A 20981-nucleotide genomic window follows, 5' to 3' on the forward strand; every position below is an offset into this window, starting at 1 on the left:
GTGTCCCCTTCCCATCCTCAGCAGCATCCAAGGGAGAGGGACTTGGCAGGAGCAGGCCTCAGACAGAGTTATCTTTCAAACGGATTTATGGCGCGCTGATTTGGGAACGCCACAAAGTTTTATGTCCAGTGCATAGCTCAGAGAAAAAAAAAAAAAAAACTCTCCAAGAAAACTTCCAGGCAACAGATAACACAATGTGGTTCTGATTTCCTAACCCCCTCAAAATAATTGTTCCTTTTCTTTTTAAAAATTTTGTCCGAGGGAAACGTTTCTAATTTAATTCCCTGCATGCACCTTCCTCGCTGCCTTTGAATGTATATTATCTTCCAGCCAGCGCTCCAGAGTGGAGCGAGAATTTCAGATTTAAAAAAAAGGGGAAAAGAAAAAAGCTTAAGCAGTGCAACGCACAACAAACAGGAATGTAAATGACAGTCTGGGTTCCATTATCCCTGACCCAGAGGTTGGAAACCAAAAGAAATTAATTAAAGCGGGGTGTGGGGGGGGCACCCCGTGAGCTGCCGGTGAGCAGCCCGCGGCCGCGGCGCAGAGGGGCTCCGTCCCCGCGGGACATGCGGCCGCGCTCCCCTGGCCCCGCTGCGCCCTCGCACCGTCACTCACCGGGACCGGCACGGATCCTGCCCCGGACAGCTTGTTTGCATTAGGGCCTAACGTGGATGGGAAGCAGCCAGCGAGGCCGGGGGAGCTTTTAATGGAGAGTTAACTCAGGTGGCTTTGTGGGGAGATGCATGAGGTGGGAGCCCGGTCCCTTGCGGGACGCAGATGGGGATGGGGCAGGCTCAACCATCACGGGCTGCAGGTGCAAAGTCCCCGGGTTCCCCATCCACAGGAGGCTCCGTCATCCTGCCAAGCCTGAGCAAACAGAGCCGCGTGGGGCTCCCCCCAGCTCCCCGCCCCAGCACCCTGCCAAGAGCCCAGCAGCCGGGGCTGCCCATGGCCCCGCGAGAGCATCCGGCCCCAGGGCTGAATTTCAGATGTGTGAGAACCGGGAAAAAAAAAAATCACTAAATGTTTCAAATAACATCTGGCAGTGAGGTGAGTGCCGGCAGCTCCTGTGCTCGCGCAGACAGGGATGCACCACGGGAGGCTCCGCCGCTGAATCCCCAAGGGCTGAGCAAGGCAGCAGCTGCACCGGCAGCCCCCAGCAGCCGAGCTTTGCCCCTTAACCTCTGCTTGGTGCTTTTTGGGGGGCCCTTGACTACAGCAGACCTTGATGGGCACAGAGAGGCCTCCATCACCCCGAGCACAGCAAAGGCAGTGCCTGCCTGCTGTCCCCCGGCCACGCCAGGAAGGGAGATGCTGGGAGCGAGACGCGGCATCGCAGCGCTCACCCCCGTCCTTCCACACGGTCATGGGAACAAAATGTTCCATTGTTTGCAGGAAGACGCATTAAGAATATCGGTTTTGAACTATGGCAAATATTTAGGAAAACACAATTGAGTCATAAACATTATTTACAGTTCAGAGAGCACTATAAGTTGATCCAAGCGCTGTAATTAAGCTATTGGTCATGGTTCCAACGCAGCTCACACGCGGGACTCGCCCGGCCGCTGCCCGGGAGCACCAACGTTTTGCAGACACGCCGTGGCTGAGCCGAGGGGCTGTGCGCCTCCATGGCCACAGCTTTCACTGGTGCCAACTGCGAGCGGTCACTGGGACAGGATTCAACCTGCTGCAACGCTCAGCTGGTGCTGGCCTCGGTGGCACGGGGAGAGGAGAGTGCAGGGGTGGCTCATCTCTGCGCCCAAATGGGGCTCGGCCATGCTGAGCCTGGAGCACCTCTGGCAAAGGCGGACACCTCTTGGCACCCACAATCCTGTAGGTACCCCTGCCATCCTCTGGGCTCAGTGGGAGGGGGATCAGACACTCAGGCCACCAAACGAGTGGTGTGACAGCCAGGACACACCGGAGTCATCGTGGTGAGTCCCCGGAGCCGCGGTGTCCCCAGCGGGCGGGCACCCATGTCAGGGCATACACCACAGCAGGCTGCCTGCACCGGGGCAGCTGCTTCCTTTTTTAACGTTTTTAGGAAAAAATTCAAGATGAGTGAGGCTCTCTGTGGTTATTCACGAGCTGCTTTCTTTAATCCCCTTCCAGAAACACACTCTTGGTGGTGCCCATTTGGTACACGTGGTCTGAAGGCGGGGAGGAATGTGTGACACGGTGTTTGTGCCCGCATCCTCCCTCCTGTGTGGTCACCCCCCCGCGCTGGTGTGTAGGACAGGTTTACCCGCTGGTTGCTTTCTCAGATTTTTCCTTCAAAACTGCAACTGGCCACACTGCTGAGCATCTCGTGCCAGGAGGGGACAGGCTCAGACCCTGGTCGGATGAGCCCTGGGGACAGGGCAGGGACAAGGCCAGCATCAGCCCCCATGCGGTTGGTGGCACCGAGGGATGCTGTCTCTGCCCCGAGCATCGACCCATTTCAGGGCCCAGCACAGAGCAACGCTCATCCCTTCACCCGTGGCTTGGGCTGACCGCGAGCTGGAAGGCTGAAAGCCTCTTTGTGCGCTCTCAAGGCACCGCTGTCCCCTGGGGGGCTGAGGCCAACGGCACCGCAGGGACCCAGCGGGACCGGCCCGCGGCTGCTCCTCTCCTGCCCCGGGCGCGGGGCCGTGCCCCGCAGGATGCTCGCCGCCTCCCGAGCACAGACACCCGCGGCACCAAACCCCGCCAGCTCTCCAAACACGCGGCTCTGGGCCGAGAGAAAGAGCCAGTTATAAAACCCCAGGTTAAGCAAACAGGAAAAAGCAGCCCAGCGCGTCTGCGCGGCCAGGCAAGGGCCCGATAAAACAAAACCTGTTTGAGCTTGGTGGGGCCGGCGGCAGACTCGGTGACTCCAGCCGCCTCCTGAAAGCAGCCCCTGTCCCCAGCTGAGCCCCGAGCAGTGGCTGGAAGCGTGGGTGCTGCGTGCTGGGCGCCGCGGGGCCGCACAGGGCTGCGCTTGTCCTCGGGGCCGTGCCGGCGATGCACAGAGCCCACACGGCAGCTCCACCATGAGCTATTTTGGGACCCTCAGCAGACCCGTGGCTTTCTGCGGGCAACCCCGAGGCAAGGGGATTTTATGCGTTACGCAGGTTGCTTTGAACTTTTTTTCCCTTCAAGAAGAAATGTCTGCAGCAAAATGTGCAAACAAGCAATCAGTTATTAGCACCAACCTGGGCCAGCTGCCCACCGTTTCCCCAAGCCATCCAGGCTCTGCGCGTTCTCATTTTCCTCCTGTGTCTGTGATCGGGGCTCACCGAGCAACACCCACGCGGTGGGACCATGTGGGGTGATGCTGAGCATCAATGCTGAAGCAAAGAGGGGGAAGGAGGGATTCAGGGGGTTCCCCAGCCCCGGAGCCAGCTCCCTGCTCGCTGCAGGGATCAGCAGCTCTGGACATGGTGCAGCCTGGTCACTGCCCTGCAATCAGGTGGCTCTGGGCAGGCCCGTCCCAGGGCGATGCAGGGGGTAGCATAAGGGCAGGTATAGTGGGAATAAAGCAGCTTTGATGGCTCAGCGAGTTGGCCGGGCTGGCACGAGTGGTGCTGCACTGCAGGGCAGGGATTTCTGCACTCCGCTGAGACTTACTGATACGGACAGCCCAGGATGCAGAACACTGACCAGACATTTCTGAACCTCACGTCCCATTTTGCAAGCTGATTCCAGCAGCAGCAAGACAGAAGGTGGACAGGTAGAAGCACTGGGCTCTGGTGCAAAGGACAGAGAAAGCAGCAAGGTGTTCTGAGCCTCCTTTCAGCTGGACAGAGAAAATTCAGCTGAGCCCCCTCAGTGCTAGTGTCTCAAATGGCACAGAATTAAATCTGCAGGAGACTTGAACGTCGCCCTGAGAGTTTGTAAAGTAGACAGCAGTGAGAAAGGGAAAGGAGCTTTGACTTTACCGAACCTTTCCCCCCAAAAGTACATTTCATAATTTTTGGTCCATTTCGACTTTTACCTGTAAACTTTCATCTAATAAAGTGAAATTCCAGCATCAGCAGAGCTGTAAAAACCCTCTTCACAAATACTTGTTACAAATCCGGAATGTGCCAAATTGGACATATTAACTTGACTCTGTATTTGTTCACCTTTTTCTTGACTCTAGAGCTGATGATTTTCTAATGGAGCAGCCTGACAAAAGAAATCAATCATCAGGCAAGGCTATGAAGAGAAAGACAAACAGACAGAAACAGAAAGATGAGAAAAACCAGACCACAACAGCAGGTGGACAGGTTGGCTGGGAACCTACTGTAAAATATGTGTAAACAAAGATTTGTAAAAAAATACAGAGGGAGGCAAGAAGTGTGCTTTATAAGGGAGCTGACGGCTCTCGCTCTTCCCCAGCCAGTCTCTCTTGACCTGGCTCCATCAGTCCCGCACGGGGTACGGCCAACTCCTGTCTTCGTAAAACTTCTTCAGGCCCTGGAGGTTGACCGGGGGGAAGTAGGCGCCGATCCTCTTCCGAATCCACCACTTCCCCTCACCGGCGTGCGTTCCCCCAGGTCGGCTGAATTTGTACTTGAAGTGTTCCCCTCGGATCCACCTTTGGAGAAACAAAGCACAGGGTGGTCAGGAGGGGACCGGCGCTGGGCTCCTCGCCCTGCAGGACGGAGTCGGACCCTATCTGTAGCGCACAGGAACCAGAGCAATGAGCTGCAGCATGCTCAGCAGCCTCGCCCTCCCCATTGCCCCGTCCAGCCCCAGCCCCTGTGCCACCAGCAGCGGTGCTGGCTGTCACTGCTGGAGCCTTCCTGGCTCCTCTGAATGCCGTTCAGGAGCGATGCGTGAGGCAGGAGACCCTTATGGCACACCACCATCACCTCGTGCACTATGCACCACCGCACTGTCCCCCACACCCTCTACAACCTAGCTGCAAGAAGAATAATAAAGCACAAAAGTTTTTTTTTTTTTTTTTTTCCCTTTCCTGAGAGCACTACAGAGTATTTCTGCCCAGGACACTTGTGGGTGCACAGACCGACCCCAGCTCCCCCTGTGCCCCACTGCCCCAGCCGGCGGCTGTTCCCTTCGCTCCGCCGCTTATTAGCGGGGCTCCGAGCGCATCTGTTTTCTGGCCGCCCTGGGAGTTGACAGAAAAGGAGATTTTAAAACAGTGCAGAAAGAAGCATTCATCAGCCTCGCGAAACACGTTCGGAGGCTAAACATGCCGCTCGGTTCGGGAGGTTTGGTCCCGCTTGATGTAGGGCATGCTGACAAGAGCAGGAGTAACACCCCGGTCCTTCAGCGTTGGGGTCCCTGCTTGCAGAGTGCATCGCCGCATTTGCTGGATAAGTTCATAAAATAACCCACAATATAAAAATGTCAAAGTCATGTCAATGCTCATTTAAGGCTGCTTTGCTTCACTACTAAAATACAAACCCTGCTACTGAGCAGGGCACCACGCTCGCGCAGCTGCTCGCTCCCAGGGCTGCACCTCGGGACGCCGACGAGTTGGCTCCTACTGCTAAAATAATTAGGGACGACTCCTGTACGGCTGCCACTAGCACTCACCTTTGTAACGCACTCACACGGGAAGCAGGAGAGATGGCAGACGGCTGATAAAACTGCAGCCCAATTAAAAGGTCTGCTGTAAGCACATCTTGACATCTCAATTTAAATCCTGACGGGGACCCAGATGAGCACTACGGGAACGATTCTGCTAACAAAAGACATGAAGGAGGCTGCTGCCTCACCGCCACAGACTGCAAGCCCTGTTGGGATTGTCTCCTAGCTGCAAGGAAAGCAGAGCAAACGCCTCGGGGTTTCACCCCCCTCTCAGGAGAACAGGGTGACCCAAGGGAGCCCAGACTAACGCACGTGGACTCTCATTTAAACATCGTCCTCCAATGCCATACACTCCCTGGCACCCCACCTTGCTGCCGGCTGAACGGGGGCTGGTAACAGTCCTCAAATACACAAAAGGCAAACAGAAAAAGGGACTGATCCCATAACTGTGGCTGGAACAAGAACTAAGGGGTGTTGATGACAGCCTGGGAGATCTCAGTTAGGTGCCGGGAAAAGGAGCCCGAGGAATCTGATCCACAGAGCGGCCCAGAGAGCAGGAGCCACTTCCCTGCTGCAGATGGGGCAGACACCGGGGGGCCCTGGCTGCTCCTCTGTCCCCCAGCCCTGTCCAGCATCCAGGCACCAGAGGGTTGGGGTCCTGAGGATGCTGCCCGAGAGCCCCCCGCAGCTCGGGGCCACCTGCATCTCAGCACTGCAAACCCTGCCCTGCAGCTGCCGGCTTCCCTGCCGCCAGGGCCAGTTTTATACCCTCTCTCCTTGCTTTTCTGTGGCTGGTAAAAGTCAAACGGGGGCTGAAGTGTTACTCCCACAGTGTTTACTTCGCAGGAGCACAAAATTTCCTGTTCATAATTAGAGCACTACTGAGCAGCACGGTTTATGCGGGTCTGGGCAGCCTGCAGGCTCCCGCCCGAGATAGGAGGTTTAAAAGCTGTGCTGCTTGATTGCTTTCCTGAATTCACAGAACAAATCCACCACCCCAAAAGCTTCATCCAGACAGCTCTGGATGCCTAGAGAGGGACAAGTAGCAGACCTTTGGCTGCCCTTATCCGGAGCTCCCAGCACCAACCAGGGAAGCAACCCACACAACCAGCTCCTCCCTGAAACCTGGGAAATGGCTTCGAAATAGAAGCCCCTGTGCTGCTGGCACAGGACACATGGGGAAGGGGACATGGAGCCAACTGATAAAAGCAGCCTGGTAACGGGACGCACGTGGCTGAGCCTCTGGCTGATTTTACATCAGTTCCTGCAGATCCACCTGCCCCACTGGGACTTTTGGAACTTTTATTCACTGCCCAGGTGCTCCAGTGTCCACGCACACCCACGATACAAAACCAGCAGGATGCCCAAAGGAGCTACCTGCAAGCCCTGACTGGCAAGGGCCCCATTTGCTTGTTGGGGATGCACAGCACGGAGAGCAGAGAACTTCTCTGAGTGCCCTGGGCAGAGCTTGGAGACCCCAGGACTCTGCTCAGCCCCTAAAGTGCCTTCCCCTACCCAAGCACTGCCCAGTAACCCCATGGAATGAAAAGCTCCTTGTCCCTTTCGACTGGGCTTGCCTGCCCAGATTAAATGATATCTATCATCTGATTTGGTATGATTTTTCCCATATGTTCTTTGTCTATTAAAATGTTTGCTATCAAAGGGATCGGCATGTAAAACTAGAACCGTGTGAGCATTAAAGCAACCACACGCAACTGAAGCTGCATTTTTGTGGCAAAAAGTTTGCCTTTCTATCTGAGCATGCTTCAAGGCCTTATGTTTAGAGTCCAAGTAAACCTGAGAGGTCCCCCTGAGCCCCCCGTCTCTAACCCGAGCGACCCTCCTGTCCCAGCCCCGTCCCACCTGTGCTGCTGGGATGCGAGGTCTGAGCCCCGTGCGGGAGGGACCTGCACAGCTACTGGGCTGTGTGGTTCGTGGTGCTGAGCTCTGCCGGGCTCTGAACCACTCACCCCATGTGTGAAAGCTGAGCAACTGCAGCGGAAATGCACCAAAACACGAGGAGGGCACTGCAGAGCCACCACTGCCCGGCCTCTCTGTGCCTTCCCAGGGCTGGAGGCTACGGGGGAAACGGAAAATTTGTGACCTCCGTGAATCTCGCCTTCCGAGCCTCTCTGATGTAAGTTTCTGAATTTAATACTCACTGGAGCCCTTCATTTCAGGGCTCATAGAGTTTACAAGCTATCCCAGCATTTATAATCTACCAGGGTACCTCGCTTCCAAAGTTATAGGGTTTGCAACCTCTCCTGGCGCGAGCTCGCTGTACCTGCTCCCTCCTTGTCCCATGGGGGAGCGAGCGTGCCCCCGTACAAAGGTGTCTGGAGCAGAATGTCCTGCAGCCCGTCCCGGCAGGGCTCACGGAGTTTACGAGCATCGCTCAGAGACCTGGACAGCTCGTAACTCAGGTGGGACCCACAGAGACGTGGCTGCCTGCGGACCGAGAGACTGCTACAGGCTGCAGCTTGCCTTATCGAAAACGGCTTGTGTTTTTCACAATCTTGGGGCTCACGCAAAGACCTTCTGGGTGGTGGAAGGGATCCAAAGGTCCCTGAGGCTCCTCTGGCTGCTGGAAACTGCCAGCATGCAGGAACCTGGCTTGCTGCTCTAGGGAAATGTGAGCATCTTGAGGAAGGTCACGAGCAAGCTACTTCATCTACGTTAAACGGAGACTAACATCACGGGTGATCCCTCACACCAGGAGAAGGACGAACAATGCTCATGTTTCAGAGACAGTCAGGAAGGTCAGGAAAGCCATTCCTTGCTGCAAGCAGTTTCCCAGGATTTATTGAGTGAACAAAAGCTAGGAGCTCTCCCTGACCCAGCGGGACGCAGCGGGTACAACTGCCACAGCCAGGTGGGGACCAGCCTGGAGGAAGCATCCAGCTGAACCAGCAACATCCAGGTTAGGTCCCTTATGAGACACACGAAAGCAAAACAATTACTTGAGAAGCAAGAAACAGGATTCGGTCAGATAAAGCGAGCCAGACGTTTCTCCTCCAGGAGATAGAAAACCACCTTCGCTACAACAACAGCCTCTGATGGGACGCAGGACGAGGGACACAGGCGTCCCTTTGCCAGCTCCTCCCAGCCATGGTGGCAGTGCCTGGAGGAGCCACAAGGCAGCTGTGGATCTCGGTGCGGATGGCGGGGAGGGACAGGACCACGCGCCGTGCAGACGGTCCTGCCAGCCCCACGTGGCACAACGTGGGGACACGTGTGCCACCGCCCCCCTGGGGATGCACGCACCCTCCATCACCGCCCGCATCGGGCAAGACTGCAGCCTTGGGGAGGCCAGGGAAGCTAAAAATAATCAGCGTTATTTTTTAAATCAATATATTCATCCCACCAGATGCCCGGTAGCAGCTGCGCTGTAGCACTTTTAAGATTCGATCATATATCAGCCTATTATGACATCTTCCAACTGTACGTGTTAAAAATTAGCAGCAATATTGGAGTTGTTGCGATGGAGGGCTAAATCTCCCAGACAGCTGTAATTAGTTCCAGAGGGTGCAGCTGTCTCCCTGCAACAGCTGAGGGGTTCGAGGGAAAAAACCAGACCCGGTGTTTTCTGTTAGAATTAATGGCCTGACAGGGCGAGCCGGGGTGGGAGAGGGAAGAAAGAAACCAAAACACGAGTCGTCTTTTCAATGTGTGTTTTTTTTTTTTTTTATCTCGAGGTTCCCCACTCCATTGTAAATCAGAGAGCAAGTGGCAGTGGAAAGTACAAATTCATTAAATTAGCAGAGCTTCCATCATGGCTTTTCTTGCTTATTCCAGCGCCGCTAGCAGCAGCGACCATAAATTCATCTTTGGCCCACGAATCACTGCAGAATGAGGGTAGTTCTATGGGTTGTTTTTTTTCCATGTCACTGACCTCTTTTTCTCCAAGGCTCTTGTGAGGTCTGGCCCTGCAGAGCCAGAGCATCTCTTGGGCAACTCATCCTCAAAACTCTCTCAGGAGAGGGCAACAATTTTTTTCACTCCATTTGACAGGTCGAAAACTGATGCTCAGAGGCTGTGTCTACAGTGACAGCAGAGCAAACCTGGTGGGAAAGAAACGTGGATATCCCCACGGCTTACAGCACTGCCAGGCATTACCTTCAGCAGGGGTTAATGGTTGGTATGCGGCAGGTGGCAGGGGATGGAGCAAACACGAGCTGGCCCTGGCCCTGCCGAGATCCCAGTGCTGTGACATTAGCTCTGCCCTGCTGCCCCACGACAGTGCTGAAATATGGAGTTGTTTTTTTAATCAAAAGAAAATTCCTTAAAGTCTCCCTCCATGAGAGCGGAATCATTTCACTCTGATAATATTAGACTGTGCATTGTTGAAGATAAATCAAAGTTGTTATCTTAGCACAGGTGCTGCTCTTAGTACAGGAACTGCAATAAAACCCAATGAGAAAGCCAAAGGAACGTGTTTGTACTTTTTCACCCCTAAGAACTCCATCACCTCCCAGTTCTCATTGCTGGTGAAACATCTTTTCAGTGCGAAACACACAAAATATTTTACTTCTCCGTGCGGTTGACACCAGCGCTTGTGGGAGAGGCTCTGGGGTGCTGCTGATTTCTGCAGCCACCCTACACTGTGATGCTGCGTGGCCCACTTGGGTACCCAGAGATTTCTTACAGCCACATTCTGCCAAATCACAGTGTTCATCAAATAAACGTAGAACAAAAGGATTATCCTGAGAAACCAGGACAAACCCTGAGGTGCAGGATGGGCCCACCCGCGGCTCAGCACGGCCACAGCTCCGGCCTGCCCCAGGCCCTCGCCCGCAGCAGGGACCCAGGGGAGGACAAACTGAATTTTCGTTGGCTCCTGCCCATTTGTCTGAACAGCCGGGAAGGCAAACACTTCTTTTGGCTTTGGGATCAGAGCTTGGAGGGAGACTTGTCCCGGGAGAGAAACATCTGGGCTGAGAGGGGCTGCCTGGGATCGTCACAGCTCCGCTCACACCTTGAAGGCCTCACGTGCCCATGCAGCATCCCCTGCCCGTGAACACTGCTCTCGCGGCCTCTAGGGACTCCTTTCAGGGAGACCCTGCAAGGCAGAAATACCATTCCCCCTCCAGCCCATATTTACCTCTAATTCTCTACATCCTGCCTTCCTCCAGCACTGCCCTCAATAGTTACAGAATGACCACCACCCGTGCTGGGTTGGTCTCCTGTTTGCTTGTTCTATTTAAAAAACAAACTTCAAGAAACTTTTGGTATTTTACCCTAAAAAAGTTCCTCAGATGCTCACTGCGCCTATAACCAACCCCCCAGGGCTGAGTCCCGGAGCCTTCCTCCTCCCACGCCATCCTCTCCCCATGGGCACCCAGCCCTGACCCACACTTGCAGAGAGAACTTTGCTCTTTCACCCAAGGGAGCAGCCCCTGCACCCTGTTCTGTGGGGATTTCTGGTTCTCTTCTGTGGCCGTCAGAGCTGCTAAGGGCTGTAAACAGATATTTTAAGGTCTGGCCCCTCCTGGTCAGGTAGCATCAAATTGGAAGCGCTGCCTCCATAAATAACACCGCCGCGACAAATCCAGGTCTTCAGCTGCACGCTGGGGCTTTTTCAACAGAGTGCTACTATAATTGGAATAAAAGTCCTTAAGTGAACATGATTTAATATCAGACGCACTGAACACTTCAGGTCAAAAATAAAATCGATATTTTTTTTCCTCCCTCTGTAGGCAAAACCTGATTTTTGTTTTCTTTCGTTGTTGCAGGCTGTTTCCATGACGGTGTGTTAAACACTTATTAATTTCTCAGCCAAAGCCCTACCATTCAGATTTATGATGGCGGGTGTTTTATGAACTATCCGCTGCACAATAATATTTTGTAAATCTACATTCCACAAACATCACTTTGCTTGAAGTAAAGCTTCACACTCAGCTAGGCTGGGTGCTCAACAATGCCCTCATTTTTAATCAGTCACCTGTTTCTCATTTTAAGTTTATCACACTTGAAAAAATACTATAATTTCTAGAGTTGTAAAGAAACCTACAAACTTTGGTCTCAGAAATTTCATTTCGAAGGCATTAACTCATTTTGAAAGTCCCTTGGCTATTTAAGGTGTAGAGTTTCCATTAACAGAATAAACTCCGTGGAGTATGGAGCGTAATGTTCTTATGGAAAACAGTCCCTTCCCCTAATTATTTAGTCTAGCAGGGAATGAAAATAATTAAGTCTCAAAATTCCCTTTAGAGTGGAAGGGGGGATCTGGTAGGAAAATTAGCCCTTTTTCCAGGCAGCTACCGAAGGGGAGCGCAGCAGTGAGCCGGGAGGTGGCACCGCGCCGCGCTGGAGGCTCGCAGCAGCCAGCGCATGGGCAGCCTCTGGGCACCGCCGCAGCTCCACACCCCTGGAATTTTCTCTTCTTTCCAGATGCTACTGTTAGGGCCCAGATTTCAGGCTGTTGCTTACAACCAAAATGAAATTGTAACACCAAAAAGGCAAATGCCAGCGCTGGGGATCTGCGCATGCAGTGCGCAGCTAAATATTGCTCAGGGGGCTGAATCCAAACGGGGGTGTCCTGCTCATTTCCCACCGCTGCCTCTGCTCCCTCCCAGGCCCAGGGGCCCAGGGAAGTGTCCCCAGCTGTGGGCAGCTCTTCTGGGTGAATGGGGCTCAGCAGGCGCGGGAGGGACCCCGCTTCCAAGTGCAACAAGGGACCGCCTGAAATCCAGCAGAGAAATGGCAAATTTTTGAAATTTAAAGAAAAAAGCCCCAGCTAGCCGGGCAGGCGAGCCCGCCTGAGCAGAACGAATGCTGGATCCGAAGGAGCTGACAGAGCTGCTGCGAACGCGCCAGCCGCAAATGCCAGAAGTGTCAACTCAGCAGAACTGGGATGGGGCATAAAAACTGGGAGAAAAAAAAAAAAAAAGGCAAATGATCACTTCAGTTTCCATATGCAGGCTATGCAGGGGAAGTGCTACCAGCAAACAACAGCCAAAAAAGTGTAAATAACAACAGGAATCGGTGACTAAGTGGCAACCCCACTGCAGGCTGTGCTCCAGCTCCTGCATCCTCGCAGCCTGGGTAAAATACGGACAGGGCCAAAGTCCCAGGTATTTGGGTTTGGCTTGCTAAAACCAGAAACGTGACCTACAAACTAGGATCCAGGGTTAAAGGGCGTGTTGGACTTTGGTTTGAACCAAAATGAGCATTTGTAAATTGTTATTTTTATTTTAAGCCACCCAAAAATACACTAGACCCATGAAAAACTTTTAAAGCAAAACTAATGCCAGAGCAAAGGCAGCTGACACATAAAACCAGCACTGGATCCTGATCTTTTCCTACTATAAACTAGCTGCTAAAGAGTGAAAACAGAGTCTGTGCTTTGGTAAAACCAAGGTACCGCATGAATCAAGACCCTGTTCAACAATATATATAGCTGTGTGTTCAACACAGCATCCATGCTGCTTCAAAGCTATCGGAACTGCTTGTACCCCTCTATCCTCTAGGCAATCGTTATTCTATAAATGCTAAGGAAGATAAAGATTTGCTTTTGTTTTTGCTTTAAGTTCCTGAACATTCAATTTCCTTATCTGTTACAGAATATGACAAAAAACCTATTCACACCCGGAACAATGTAGTGTTACCCTGCTTCATTATTTTCGTTTTTAAATGAGTTCCTATATTCATCTACTTTATTTTTTTTTAACACCACTGATGCCAGAAAATATACAAGAGACGCAACCCATGGCAAAGCTTCGCAAGGCGAGACACGATACACATCTTGAGTTTTAATCTGCTACGATGTCTTGTTTTCAGTTTCAGTCGCGGTGAGTAGCAGCAGCGATGTTTATGGCACTGGGGGACAGGCGGTAATAAACAGCTCTGGGATTATCAAATGCTTCTGTCACTTGGCGAACCGCGAGAGCCGTTTACAGCCGGCAGCCACCAGATGGTAATGACTTTTGGTTGCTGGCACCAGGGGACACCTAATTCAAACTGGTGACTCGGTGTCTAAAGGTCCGGGTTCTGCTGAACCCCCCGGGGTCAGCCAGCACTCAGGGCCGACTTTTTAAAAGAAAGCAAGGCAAGGGAACTCCCCACAAAGGACGCTGCTCAGTGAATTTACAGCCCCAAGCCTCGGGGATATCAGCAAAGTCTGGGGAGACTCGGACAGTAAATCCCCCCATTTGACACAGAGCCAGCATCGTACAGGTCTCCAGCAGCTATTTCAGCTCAGCCTCACAAATTATAGCCCGACACGATCCCGTGACAAGCTCCATAAAGACGAGGCCCTGCAGGTCCCGGCACAAGCACCCTCGCACAGCACCTCCGCTCTGCTCCAAACCAAGGCAAGCAGAGCTAAGCAGAGCTAGACCCCTCCATAAACGTTATTAAAGCCGTATCCATCCGTGGCAAGGGACGTGCTGCTATCTCCCAGCACGCCTTTTGTAGCAGTAATTAATACAGGTTCCCGAGGTCCCTCCTGGACCTGAGCCAAGGCCTAATTATTTGTGTGTACCAGACCCAACAAGCCACGGCACAGCCCCATAAGCCAAGCTGCACAATAAACCCCGATTTACGGGAACGCCGGCACGGTGGGGAGTCTCCGGGCTAGGGGCAGGCTCCTGCTCCACACACCGGGAGGGCTGTGCCGAGGGGAAACGGGCTCTGAGAGGATAATACATTCAACCCCAAATTTCTGCTGCTCCAGCAGCCTTGGCTCCTGAGCCTGGAGGGAGCACATTACCATCAGCCCGTACCAGTGCTCCGATACGGGACCTGTGCGCTAGAAGACAATTTGGGATGCCTGGGGAACCCCGGAAACGTGGTTATAGGAAATACTCAAATACCGTGGTGGGAAAGTCACTTCAGAGTTTGCATCCCAAGCTGTGAGCCTGCTGTTTTTCTGCAGAATGTACGCAGACATACATTCACCTCAGTGTATGAGCCACTGAATGGCATGTCCTAAAGGAAGCACCTTGGTAAAAGGTGGAGATTCTTGATGTCTAGGCTAGAAAAGGAGTCTCACCTCCAGAAGGTTTGAGGGATACACTGTGTTAAAGCTGAAAAACACCAGCTCTGTTTCAAAAGGAAGTTCATTTCACTTGGTGCTGGGAACCTTAATCCCTGTTTGCTATGCATCTTGAGAGCCTCAAATGGAAAATATTAGCAAGAGCATAATATTACTTAAGTTGATCCAAAATTCCCTTAAAGTGTTTTTTCAGCTAAAAATAACTTCATCAACAAAATAGACACTTTTGTGAAAATTTTCCTTTTGTAGAAACCTCGGGGTTTTCATCTGTGCTTTTTACTTGCTGATGTTTGCTTTGTCTCCTCATCGAAAATGCAAACAATTCCAAGACGAGTATCAACAAAAACAAGTATTTTTGCAGGGCTGTTTCATCTTTGAAAGATCTCAATAGGCTGCTAGACACGGTATTTTTGATCTGACCTCGCAAAGTGATCATGGCAAAAAATCTGAAGCTGCTGGGCAGGAAACCACTGCAGCCGTCGAGATTCCCGTCCAAGAGAAGCAGCACAAAGCCCCTGGTGCCTGGGAAGGGGCCCAACTCGAGGGTCCCTGGGTCCCCACCAGAAGACAGTAAGGTGCTGAGAGCACCAGCTCTTCATGGTGCCCTGATATCAAAAAACCACCCTATTTAATGGCCTCCTGAGTAACATCAAATAAAAATAACAAGCAGTCAACAGAAAACGTGCTTGGACATCCAAGATAGGAACGATCACGCTGAACACAAAGCCCAGGAGCTTTCAGCTCCCTTGGCAAAACCAAAGCTTACCGTGGGGGTGCCCTGCCCGCGAAGGGGTTCGTTGCCATCAAGGACAGGGTCTCCTCTTCCTGGGCCAGCAGCTTCCCAGCCAGGTGGATGATCCATTCATTCTGCTCGTAGGTCTTGGGGGAGGAGAAAGAAATACCAATGTTAGACACTGCCCTGCAGCATGGTTACCATTAGAGATGTCTGCATGGTCTCTGGGGAGGGATTAGAGCTGATGCGATGGCCAACAATGAATGTCCTGGTGTTGCAGGAACAGATCCCATGGGATCCAGCACCTCAAGGTCCAGACCAAGACCCCACGGTGCCAGTGGGAGCAGCTGCGCCCGGTACGGCATGCCGGCATCCCAGGGCAGCCCAGAGAGCTCCCGAGGTCATCCTATCTGGATATCATTCCCGAGGGAACGGACACTGTGAGGGCATGCCAGGCACAGAGGTTTAACAAGTTTCTCATTAGCTGAGCTGCGATGGCCACCTGCACCCTGTTGGGCTGCCCCAAGAGCAAAGCAGGGCCCACCACCGCAGGCATCCCCGAAGCCTGGCCAGCGGCTGCAGTGCACCTGATGGCCAGTAACTGCACATTTGGAAATGAGAATCCACCCACCCTTTTAGATTATGTTGCTTTTCCTGCTGTGTTAATGGAAAGAAAGCAGAAGAAGGTGAAATCTCTATTTCTGGATTCCTTTCTGTTGCATCCTCTTTATTTCCTCTCATCTAGTCTGTCCTCTTTACATGCAATGTCTATGCCGAACCCTTTATCATGCTACCTCTGAAACCAAATTAATGGGCTCTAGGACACTGCAGTCGGCAATTTTGGCTCTATATTTACCTCCCTCCATGAATGAATGCATCTCACAACTTGCAGGGATTCTTGGTGAGGCTCCATAAAAAGCATTTCCCTTTCTGGTGACTTTCAGTGCCGTACATTTTTTTCCCTCTTTTTTAACGTGCACCTAAATGGACTTTTTAATGCAAGCAGTAGGGGACACTGTGGGAAAGCTAAACCCGGCATTTGTACCTGCAAGACTGTGACTAATGCAGAACATCAATGCAAAGTTACTCCGCAAATCTTTTCTAATGGCAAAGTTTGTTATTTCCGTTGCCACGGGAAACAGAGGAGAGAAAGGAGATGGAAAACACCAAATTCTGGTGGAAAGGCCCATCGAGCAGCAGCCCTGCCTCGGAGGGCTTCTGACCCATGCTCATCACAATCTAGAGGAAAACCACAGTTATTTCAGCCAACAGCTTTTTAAAAAAGGTTCCTTTCCCCATCTGCCTGCTTCTGTCCTGCCTCGCGGTGCTTCCCCTTGGGTCTGTCCCGTCTGTGCCACCACACCGTGCCACCTCCAAGTGCTCTCCTTCCTCCTCCACACCTCTCAGAACCCTGTCTCCCATTTCTCCCTCTCCTCCTGGCTCCCTGCCTGGTGCAGAGGTGCTGGGGGCTCTCACGGAGGGACAGAAGCCGGCAGCATCCCTGCCCGCAGCCCCAGCACGTCGAGGATCCCCCAGAGACTCTGGCCGAGGCTTCCAGCCATGCCGAGTGGCTCCACGATGCCCGAGGTGCGAGGGGTCCTGTGCACGAGGTGGGGGAAGTGGGAGAAAAACAGCAACAGGAGCCCCCAGTCTCCTGGAGCTGGAACTTCGCAGAGAACCCCAAATCCTGAAAGCCTGATGCAAAACCAAGAGGCTCAGTGATGGTGGAATAGGCTCCCTGGCTCGCCCGGTCTCCAAACTGTTAATTAGTGGCTCCATGCACACGAGAGTTGGACTTCTGGTTTGTAAAGTGTTTTTCTTGTAAAATTTACAGCATGTCTGGCCCCAGCAAAGTCTGCGGTGAGAAATTTCCACCCGGCGCAGCTCCCCCTGCTCCCCCCAGCACAAAGGCTTGGATATCGCACGCCGCCGATGCTGGGAGCACGCGGGAGCAGAGCCGCGCTCACGCCTGCGCTGGTTAACTCGTTAGGCTGTAAAGCGATACGGTGGCAAAGGGAGAAAAAAAGAGAGCCCAGGTGATTTGGGTTCCGTCCAGGGAAGCATCGCGCCTCAGGGCAGAAAGGTGACAGTTCCTCTCTGCGGATCTGGTGGGACCAGACCCCGACACCGTCTGCAGAGCTGCAATATATATTTATGGTATTTAGAATGGGAGAGACTCATCTGGCATTGAGCTCTATTTTTGCCAGCTCTGAGCATGCAAAACAGAGGAGTCAGAGCCTGAAGCACCCAGTGCATTAAATAAAACAAGTCAGGAGAGATGCACGTGTCACAGGCGCCTGAGCAGGGCAGGCTGCGAGTGGGCTGCTCGGCCTCCCCGCGCCTCCATGGGCAGGGAGCGAGGCCCCGTCTGGCTCCCGTCCTCCACATCCAACGCTGGGCCTCAGCTCACCTCGTGCTCCTGGGCAGCCCCTGCAGCCCCCGGGCAATGCAGCACACGCAGCCCTGCAGGGACCAAGACCACCTCCAGCTCCCCTTCCAGCTGGCACCACCACAGGACCTCCCCAGGTCGGGTGTTAGGCATAACGCGGTGGACTAACCAGGACAGGTTAAGACACCCTGAGCTTTTATTTCCCGACTGGCTTCGGCCTCATGCAGAGCTCAGGAATCGGCTCTCCCCACTGTCCCTGCCTGCCTCACTGCTTGGGGACGGGGCTTTCTTTGCTCCTTCTCCCCACCTGTGCATGCCCAGCGCGAGGAGCCGAGCCTCGCTGCAGCCCCAGGCTGCCACCACCACCTTTCTGTGCAAAGAGACTTTTCTGTAGCTGTTTATATTCTCTGACTCCTCCGTTTTTACACTTTGCCGGTGTATAAACACGGCATTCTCACCTTGAATACAGTCACTTGTAGGCAGCCGTATTTAATGCCTTTTACAGAATTTTAAGCCAAATCACCACTAAGTCAGGCAACAGCAAGGAGCTGGGGTAAAGCAGCTGCAGTAGCAATGGAACTCTGCAGAGATAAAGTAGAAGAGAATATAATAATCGCAAAAAATATATATATAAAAACCACACGGCTCTACAGGGAACATGTTCCCAACTGAAATAATAATAATAAGAACCCTTTTCCTCCAGCTTTAATTGGTCATTTAATGAAAAAGGACTGCGGATTAGTGTGGCATTTTATTGAATCTCAGTCCTGGCACAGGCGCACGGGAGGAGGTAACTATGAGATGCACATGTGGAAACAGCTGGAAACTTGGCACGGGAGCCCAGCATTATTATTTCACATGGTTGGGAGCCCTGCACGTTTTCACATCGGGCTCGGTGTGCGACTGCGGATGACCGGGGGAGGGTTTGCATTGCAGCCCTGTGTCGTAAGGGGCTTTTTTTTGCGTCACAGCCTACCCACTTTGGAGATGTAAAGCAGTAACTCCACCATCCGGGATGTTTTCACCCAATATTCACATTTCTGCTTACGCTGACGTTTACCCTTCTGCAGCTGAGTGACTTCAACTGTTGCTGTTTGGAGAACTTGAGCTATCAGCTGGAGAAACGAACCACGTCCCGCAGAAAGGAGAGCGTAACTAATGCGATGCTTTGCTTTCCTATAATGCTCCATCTCAACAAAGCTTGCTACCGTCCCGCTACCTGAGTGACTTAACCGGGGAAGGCTGAAGGCTACATCAGCGTGTAACACTCCTCATCATCTCCAGTGACCTCATCTTCTTCTTCCTAGATGTTTCCTAGAGGGACAAAGTGTTTTACGGCAGCTCTGGCTCACTGTGTGTTAATTCAGTGGGGGCAGTTCCTCAAGGCACACTCAGAGCCGCCTTAGCATGCTGTATCACAAGGTGCTGGCGAAAGCATTGCGTCCCCAGAGGAACTGTGCACAGCCGGGAGGGCAGCAGCCCCGGGGGGGAACAAAAGGCTGCGTGAGAGCGGAGCGGGACAGGAAAACCGCTCCTCAGACCTTGCCCACATGGGAAAGGTGCAGCTGGCACAGCTCCTGTATCACCTCTGCGCTGGGAAGGAAAAGTCACTTTGTTCCAGGACAGAATCCAGACAGGGACCCACAAGAACCCCCGCGGACAACAATCACTCCCTGCAGAGCCAAGGTCTCGCAGGGTATTTGTACAGCCCGCGGCGAGGCAGGCCGTCAGTCTTACCGGCGTTCCTGGGCACTGCAGCACTGCCGCCAGAGGCGAGGCTGCGCGCGACCCGGCCTGCAGCTGGCACAACTGCACCTCGGGGGGGTTTGAAACTTTTCATACCGATCGCAGTTAAAAGGAGAAAATATAATTCCTACATTCTGCACGTGGACCAAAACGTATGAATGCGGCAATGGAAAATGGAAGTGAATTGAGGCCTGTATTTTTGGAAGGGGAAGGAAAGGAAATGTAAAAGGCCCTGCTTAGTACATTGCTCATGAGGTTTAGGTTTTACCACGTTACACACACCTCCTCCTCTGCTCTGCTGCCATGCAGCTTTTTCCTGTAAGTACCTCCTGGCTGGACAATCCAGGTAACAGAGGGTTGAATAAAATATTTTATAGAAGTTTCATCTGCCTTCCCTACATACAGGATTTCTTTTTCTCAGCTCTTCCAGCAAAAGGTCCTCAAAGCATCCATCCTGCTGCTCATGTTTCTGTCTTCTCTTATGGAGTCAGCTGAGTTTTATCTATAAACTTACACACTGCACATGGAAAACACACAATTCTTCTGGGTGCACCACAATTGCTATTATTTGGAAGGTTTGGTGACGGTTTTCAGAGCTTTTAGGACACAGTCGCAGTCTGAGCAGCTTCTGTGCCAGTGTCTGGTGGCACCGTGGTGCTGCCGGTCCCCTGCTGGAGTTAAAACATTCCAAAGGCAATGTGCAGACTCACAACGGTCATCTGAGACAGCCAGACGGACAGATGCCAGGGAAGGGAGATGCTTGGAGGGGGAACAGGCCCTGATATTAGCACCGGTGTTGCCCATGGTTCTGCCATGTTATCGAGGACGATGCTCCTTAAGTCTTAAACATCCCAGGCGTGTCACTGCGCAGCATAGCGGGATCCCACTGCACTCACCTCATTAACATGGAGCAACACAACTCATGCGCAACAAAAGTGATCTGAATTTTAGATGTATCCCTTGGGCTACAGGCCGTCCTGACACTCTGATACTTTTGGAGTTGCTTCAGGGTATAATGCAGGAAAACACTGAGCTTTACAAAACAATCTCAAGAGGACAGTGGAATTGTTATTTTTTTTTTGGCTAGTTATTATGTGGTAAGCACCAAGAGCGTGCTTTTGCACTGGCCAAGCACAGACCCCAACATGGAGAGCTTACACAACCTAAACAGAATAAATAGCCTTCATGCCACAGCAAGGAGGAAAAAGCCTTTCCTTTGATTACTCTTTATTAAGAGCAGCGAAGGCTTTCCACTACTGCCCAATGGTGAAGAACAAATGCCTTTTACTACAAACAACTGGCTTTTGCAAAGTCCAAGACATCCCTCTACCAGGAAAACTGACCAACTCAAAGCCCCAAAACTATGAGCACTATTTTGTTTTCTGGTTGTTATTTATTAACAATGCTGAATCCACCTGCAGCCTGCCAAAAATCTGCCCATAACACTTTTCATACCAGTGGCACCGCATAGCTCAGTTCTGGGATATGATGGTGGGGCACCTACAAATACCCACCATAAACAATAAGTCAAATAATTACAGGAGCATTGTCATCAGCTGGAGGACAGAAAAAGCTTTAACAAATTTGTCTCCAGCTTCTGTACAAACAGGACGTCT

General features: G+C 52.4%; 1 protein-coding gene across 3 annotated transcripts in view; it reads right to left on the bottom strand.

The window, feature by feature from the left end:
• Window positions 1-3884: 3884 nt before the first annotated feature.
• LMF1 (lipase maturation factor 1) overlaps window positions 3885-20981 on the bottom strand; it is a 193459-nt gene continuing 176362 nt past the window's right edge. For all 3 annotated transcript variants that reach the window (XM_035563396.2, XM_050713893.1, XM_050713892.1), the window contains 2 exons: window positions 15264-15376; window positions 3885-4543 (listed from right to left, as the gene is read on the bottom strand). In XM_035563396.2, coding sequence (XP_035419289.1) covers window positions 4369-4543; window positions 15264-15376 — 288 coding nt within the window. In that variant the 3' untranslated portion in view covers window positions 3885-4368. The remainder of the gene's footprint in view (window positions 4544-15263; window positions 15377-20981) is intronic.

This window comes from Cygnus atratus, chromosome 15, assembly GCF_013377495.2.
Source record: "Cygnus atratus isolate AKBS03 ecotype Queensland, Australia chromosome 15, CAtr_DNAZoo_HiC_assembly, whole genome shotgun sequence".
Taxonomy (NCBI): domain Eukaryota; kingdom Metazoa; phylum Chordata; class Aves; order Anseriformes; family Anatidae; genus Cygnus; species Cygnus atratus.